At 43.7% G+C, this 7427-nt stretch overlaps 1 protein-coding gene across 1 annotated transcript in view; it reads left to right on the top strand.

Annotated features, from left to right (window-relative positions):
- The first annotated feature begins 614 nt into the window (after positions 1 to 614).
- Positions 615 to 7427, top strand: part of TENT2 (terminal nucleotidyltransferase 2) — a 33191-nt gene continuing 26378 nt past the window's right edge. The window contains exons 1-3 of the mRNA XM_077347311.1: positions 615 to 784; positions 5896 to 6078; positions 6401 to 6517. Of these exons, the coding sequence (XP_077203426.1) occupies positions 5933 to 6078; positions 6401 to 6517 (263 nt within the window). The 5' untranslated portion in view covers positions 615 to 784; positions 5896 to 5932. The remainder of the gene's footprint in view (positions 785 to 5895; positions 6079 to 6400; positions 6518 to 7427) is intronic.

The following is a 7427-nucleotide window of genomic DNA, read 5'->3' as shown; positions in this document are numbered from 1 at the left end:
AATTAACATTATGGTATTTACCTTTACTATGTATTGTCTGAAAAGTATGAGGAAGAAAGTCATCTCCTTCGAAATGTGTCGGAGGAGCGCTTTAGTAATACTGTGAGCTGGCAAAAAAACCCAAATAAGTGGGTTCTGTAACAAACCAAGCCTACATCTTCCCTAGAAGCTAAAACGACTAAACTGAGACCATATTTTCTGAGAAGAGTCACGAGAAAAGCATATGAAAATCTGAAGGCAGCAGGAAAAATGGAAAACTCAACATGAGATGGACTGAGGCGTGTAGCCGTCTTGGTCTGCAGCCGCAGGACAAAACTGAATCCCGTTGGCACCTTTAAGGCTAACCGAGCTTTAGTCAAGGTCAAAGTTCTCAGCGTCTGGAGAATTAGGCCTTAAGGGAGTCACGGCCCTCAGTTTCCCAAGACCTCTACGCGCCAGGACGTTTGAGAGACCGCTGACTCGTTGGGTCGCCGTAGACGGGAAGCGACTGGACGGCGCAGAGCGGACCTGCCGAAGCCACGGCTGGAGAGAAAGAAGAACTGCAGCGCTCTCCGCTCTTACCCTCACTTCCGGTCCGCCAGCTTTTCATCCGGGGCAGCGCGGGACCTCAGCCATAGAGATGGTCTCGGCGGGGGCAGTTCCGGTTCACTTCCGGAGGGTTCCAGCCTCCCCCCTCTTCCCCTTTTCTCTCCAGAGAGAAGGGGAAGAAAACAGAGGAGGAGGCCATTGGGTTCGCACCGCGCTGGGCTCGGCCCAGTCCGCCGCCTCTCCCTCCGGCACCAGAGTAAGTGCGTGGGCGGCGGGAGGCTGTGGGGACCCGGGGAATGGGAAGCGGGGAGCGGAGGCTGGGCCTGGCCAAGCCTCGATGGAAGCGCTTGAGACGCGCGGGCCTGGCGGGTGCCGGAGGGAGCCTGCTGGGGATGTAGGAGAGGTGTGCTGGTGGTAGTCGGCTGGCGACTTGCTTCTGGTTTCTCCAAGGGAAGCCAGTGGGTCCAATCCCGTATTAGCCTTCTTGGCTGCCATGTCGCACGGTTGGCTCATATTCATTGTTAGAAAGCGTTTTCTGACTACGAGGGCTGTTTGTCGATGGAATACGCTGCCTCGGAGGATGGTGGCGTCTCCTTCCTTGGAAGTTTTTAGGGGGAGATTGGGTGAACACCTGTCAAGAGTGTGCATTTAAGTCCCCGAGAAGGTGGGGGGCTGGAATGGCTGGCCCTTTGTGGCCTCTTCTGACCTAAGGTATTGGCTGTTCCCCATTCTAGTTACGCACTGTTATTTGCAAGCTTGTGCTGCAGTTTGTGTTTTCCAGTGTTGTACTGGAAAGCAATCAAATGTTGTTGATTAGCCTTCTAATCAAGAGTGCTCTGCACTTTGGAGAGCTCTGATAAATTCTGTAAAAGATAATTTCTGTAAAAAGACTTGATGCCCACCACCGTGGTAATCTGATCTATCTGTAAGGAAGCAGTGAAAGAGATCTAGGTTGCTTTTTCTCACCACACACAGCAGCACTCTATGTAACTGAATATGCTTTAGAATATGTTCTAAAATCCTCTGTTGTGCAGAGGTGGAGATGAAGGATTTCTTTAGATAAATCAGTGAAAATGCTTGTCTTTAGATAAACAGAAATCTGAAAGCTACTACTAATCCATTGTCTACTTGTTTGGTGAGAGCCAGTTTGGTGTAGTAGTGGTTAGGAGTGTAGGCTTCTAATCTGGCGAGCCAAGATCGATTCTGCACTCCCCCACGTGCAGCCAGCTGGGTGACCTTGGGCTCGCCATGGTGCTGATAAAGCTGTTCTGACCAAGCAGTAATATCAGGGCTCTCTCAGCCTCACCCACCTCACAAGGTGCCTGTTGTGGGGAGAGGAAAGGGAAGGGGACTGTAAGCCACTTTGAGCCTCCTTCAGGTAAAGAAAAGTGACACATAAGAACCAACTCTTCTTCTCTTCTTCTTGTTAGGAGAACTGCCAAAGAGCATCCAGTTTGCCCATTTCTCAGTCATGAAAATGTAATATAAGATAGCGGTCCCCAACCTTCTTCTGGTCGGGGACCGCCTCCAGGGGTGGGGAAGAGCCAGCGGCCCGGCTGCCGCAGTTGCTCATAAACACGCATGCCCAATTGCTGAGCATGTGCGTTTTGGCCACCAGGTGGCGCTAACACGCACGCGCAAAGTTGCAGCGCATGCACGTTTTGGCCACCAGGGGGTGCAAACATGCATGCGCGGCAGTTCCGCGCGTGCACGTTTGCGTGGCTGCCGCGCCGGCTGCCGTGCCAGCCTCTTTCCCCCCCCTCTCGCTGCAGGGGGGGAGGCAGGCGCGGCTGCTGGCGGCCCGGTATGATGGCCTTTGCGGCCCGGTACCGGGCCACGAACCAGGGGTTGGGGACCCCTGATATAAGACATTAGTTCTTGTATTTTGTGAACTGGGACTCACTAACGCAGTTACACAGTCCCTTTGGTATTCACAACTATTGGTTGAAAATGATTGTGGTGGAGGACCTATGAGAAATCTGCTGGAACTTATGGAAAAATTTTATCCTTGGAGATTAAAAATAATAGAAAGTAGAAATGTAAATCATTATCATTATTAACCTTATCTATAGCCTGTCATTCTCACTGGGACTCAGAGTGGCTTATGAAGCTTGAAAAACAAGTATACAGAGTAGGGAAAGGTGAGATGCAGTCATCTTCAGCCCTTCCAGATCTGGAGCCTGTTGAGCTACCTGTAGTTAAATTTATAATTGTGTTACACCAGAACTGCAGGATGAGGAGTAGCCAAAGTTATTGCCAGGTTAAGGGCTGCAATAGCTGACAGCAGAACAAGGGGTTTGGGGGCAGAAAACAAAAATGTGAGCACTAGGAAGTGTACTACGATAAAGACCAAACTAGCAGACAGAGCCATGGAGTAATAATCACCAAGAAACCTCACCATCCTGGAGCTCTACTCAGCATCCACTCAAAGAGAGTTAGGAGGCATAGAATTCTTGCTCTCTGTACAGACCTACTAGCAGCAGGCCCTTCCAAAAAGCATTAATCAAGAACTCATTGAAATAGGGGTGGTAAGGTGAAGTTTTAGGACCTGAAAAATTATAGGCCTATTAGCTCAATATATTTTTCAAAAGTATGGGTGGAAGTCAAAATTAATATATAGACGAACAATCTTTGTTAAGAGTGGGTCAACATGATTTTTTGTAAAGAAAAGAATAAAAATTGGGTTTTATACCCCACTTTTCGCTGCCCAAAAGAGTCTCAAAGTGGCTTCCAATCACTTTCCCTTTCTCTTCCCACAACAGACACCCTGTAAGGTGGGTGGAACAGAAAGAGCTCTGAGAACTTTGATTAGCTCAAGGTCACCCAGCTTGTCTGCATGTGAAGGAGTGGGGAATCAAACCCAGTTTTCCAGATTAGAGGCGGCAGCTTTTAACCACTACAGCATGTTGGCTACCTCACCAGGTTTTGGAAAAAGGGTGATTCTGATAGACATTATTTCCTTCAGTTTCCAAAAAACTTTTTTAAACAGGTCCTTGCAAAAAGGTCCTGGATATTACTTAGTACTCATAGCATAAGATTGATAGTGTTATGCAGAATCTAGGTTATTGAACTAGAAGTTAGGAGACCTGGTTTAAAAGATTTTATACTGTGAAGCTCTCTATGATTTTGAGCCAGTCACTCTAACTCACCTTACAGGTTTGTTGTGGACATAAAATGGGGATGGAGAGCGTCTTACAGGGTTGTTATGGGCATAAAATAAGGGAGAGCATATATGGCACTTTTGAAGGAATGTAATAAAGAAAGAGTGATCCTATTGTTGTCAAGCAATGGAAAGTAAAACGTTTTTCATAGTTGGAGAGAAGCCAGTCACCTAAGAAAATGGATTGCAATCACTGATACCAAAAAATGTTCTTCCATTACTCAAATTTACAGATGACAACCAATTATTTCAGTTAGCTGTGATGTACACTGGAGAAAAAATGTATGAGTCTGTATTATTATCTTAATGCCTTTATATAAATATGTGGTGGAGCCTAACTTGATATCCTGAATTCAGCTCTGATATCTGTGTCTAACAAAATATATAGCTGGAGAAGGTGCAGGGCAAGTGACACAAATGTCCAGTATTTTGGAGCATCTTCCTATGAAAAGAATCTATGTGGTTTCTTAGCTGATTGAATTAATTGAAGAAACTTAAGTGAGGTCATAATTGAGATTTATATCATGCATAGTGTGGAGAAAGCAAACAAAGTTGTTTTCTATTACATAGTACTAGGACTTGGTGCCAGTCAGTGTAATTGTTTACCAGTAGATCAGGATGGACTCAAGGATATCTATTTTCACTCAGTGGATAGTTGACTTATGGAGTTGTCTGCAGCCAGATATGATGATGGTTTTTGGGTTACACAGTTTTAAAAGAGGCCTAGACAGATTAATAGATGATACTAAACAGGTAAATAATAAACCAAACTAGCATATGAAAAGCATCATAAAATACACGTTTCCTAAAATTATTTCCAGATTAGAGGCTAGAAACAGAGTCTAAATAGATAGCTTAGATGGAACCCTTTAGGTAATATCTTGGGTTAAAAGAAACAATTTGGCATGATATCTAAAGGAAGAGCATCAGACAAGCCTCAAGGGGCAGCACCTTCTAGAGGTGTGGTGCTATCACTGAAAAGGACTTGGTGCCAGTCAGTGTAATTGTTTACCAGTAGATCAGGATGGACTCAAGGATATCTATTTTCACTCAGTGGATAGTTGACTTATGGAGTTGTCTGCAGCCAGATATGATGATGGTTTTTGGGTTACACAGTTTTAAAAGAGGCCTAGACAGATTAATAGATGATACTAAACAGGTAAATAATAAACCAAACTAGCATATGAAAAGCATCATAAAATACACGTTTCCTAAAATTATTTCCAGATTAGAGGCTAGAAACAGAGTCTAAATAGATAGCTTAGATGGAACCCTTTAGGTAATATCTTGGGTTAAAAGAAACAATTTGGCCTGATATCTAAAGGAAGAGCATCAGACAAGCCTCAAGGGGCAGCACCTTCTAGAGGTGTGGTGCTATCACTGAAAAGGCCCTCTCTTTGGTCACTACCCAACTTACCTCTGCATACTGAGAAGTGTTTGAAGGATCTTAACTCCAGTCTGTCTGTTCATGTTTCAACATTTTTAAGGCTGCATATTCTTGTGATATTGGATATCATTGTTTTTATTATCATTAAACGGGACTTGCAGGTTTGAGGTGGTGTGCCTCTGAGCTCAATTGTTAGAGATCAGATGACTGGAGAAATTTGTTGCTTTCATGGAAAGCATCATCCTGTGTATTCAGAGACTGTTTCTCTGAGGGGAGAAGAAAGGAATCACAGGAAAAAAAACTTACCCTGGTTTTCCCATTTAGGAGATTCTACTTAATTCTATGGAGAATCAAATGTTTGAAAAGGGGCATCTTTAACCTGATATTTATATCTTTTGTGTAATGGAAAGCAGAGAAAGTTCTTAAAAATCCGAAATGGATGTTCCATTACTCTTTCTGTCCCTGTAGCATTGCTATCAGATTTGTGAATATTTCAATTGTGCTTCTGTGTGAAATATCTCTCTGAGAGTTTGGAACTTAAAATGTCTTTTTGTAAGAACCCTGCATGGATAATTTGTTGATGCGGGCAGAACAGTACAGCTGCGCATCTCCATTATTTTCAAGAGATGTGTGTCTGAAATGGCTTTGTATATACTTGTGCCTTAATTATCAAAAATGAAAAATGCTGTTCTGAAACCTAATTTCTTGGCTGTCAAAAATCAGACTAAATTTATCAAACAACCACATAACCACTGTGATTTCTTTTTCTGTTGCCTGGCTTCATCATGTTTTTGTTTTGTGTTTTTAATACTGGTTATAGGTAGAAGAATACATGTTTACTTTTAGCATAGAAGAGCATGTTCCCAAATTCTTCCAACTTGGGTCGTCCACCCTTCCCTCCAGAGCACCAACAATACAGCTTCTTCAGTAATCTTCCAGTGAATATACCTCCTGTTCTTTATCACCAGCAAATTATTGATCATCCCCAATTCCAAAGTTCAACGTAAGTGGATCTGGGAACTGGTGTATGAAAACAAAATGTTCAGCCTCTTGGGAGGGCAACACTTTTTAAGTTAACCATTTCAGGGAAGTAAATTATTTCCACTTATCCAGTTGGACTTTGAGGCTGTTTTTGTCTAGAGGAAATCATCAAATTTAAATAATCATATTGAGTAGTTTGTTTCATTGTATACAATGCATTTGAAGATTGTTGATAAACTGTTGTGCCTTATCATGCAAGCATCTGTGGTATTCCTTAATCAACTCTATGAATGAAACATTGCAAATAACATGTATGAAATAATCCTGTATTTTAATCTTCCTAGAGCTCTGGTTAGTGGCAATCTTTCAGCTGTCCCTCCTGTTTCGCCACCGTCCTTCACCTATAGAAATGGCAGTCCGGTGCATACATCAGCCACACCTGCATCATTCCGAGGCAGAAAGTAAGGACGCTATATTATTGGATTATAAAACATGTTATTTTGTAGCCATGTAATATTTTCTACATGGTAGTAGTAAGCATGAAAGTGGCACAGTAGGACCATCACAGATAAGGCAGAGACCTCTACATACGTAGGAGGTTCCCTGTGTAGGTATAGAAATATGAGACGGACTTTAAAAAGTCATATTGGTGAGAACTAAAAACTTTGCAGAGGTGATGTGATAACAACAGTTGAGAGTTAGAGGGCAGAGGAGGAAATCAACCTATTCTAGTTGCTGGAAGAACAGAATCTTGGAGGCCGGGTAAAGTTAGGAGTGGTTATTTTATTTATGCAGTACATTTTTATCCTGCCCTTCCTCTAAGGCAGTAGCATGCCAAGGGGGAGCCCCAGTCATGGCGGCCGCTGGAGAGCACCAAAGGTGAGCCGGCGGCAAACTGGCAGGGCAGCCCCTGAGACAGCAGCTGGGGAGGGGGATGAGGAGGAACTGTGGCCCGGTACCAACTGATCCTCGGACCGGTCCCGGTCCCTGGACTGGGGGTTGGGGACCACTACTCTAAGGCACCAAGAATGGGACAGATGGTACTATCCCCTGCTCTGTTTTATCCTGACAATAACTCTGTGAAGGTAGGTTAAGCTAATAGCGAGTGACTGGCCCAAGGTCACCCTGCAAATTTACATAGCAGAATGGGGATTTGAACCTAGCATCCTAGTCTGATACTTTGACGTAGTTATCTCTCTCCCAAACTCCTTTTGGTCTCCTGGCTTCTAAAAAATATGAATCTAATACTAAAGTAGACTCCTGTTAACAATAGCCATAGCTCTTTCAGTTTAAAGGAAGAAAGTTAGGCTTTCTTCACATGTTAGTTTACCAAAATTGCTGTCTCCCAGGAGTCAGAGTGGAAAGTTTAGA

This window comes from Paroedura picta, chromosome 7 (genome assembly GCF_049243985.1).
Source record: "Paroedura picta isolate Pp20150507F chromosome 7, Ppicta_v3.0, whole genome shotgun sequence".
Lineage (NCBI taxonomy): Eukaryota > Metazoa > Chordata > Lepidosauria > Squamata > Gekkonidae > Paroedura > Paroedura picta.
Note: the sequence above shows the minus strand (reverse complement) of the source record. Positions and strands in the feature narration are given on the sequence as shown.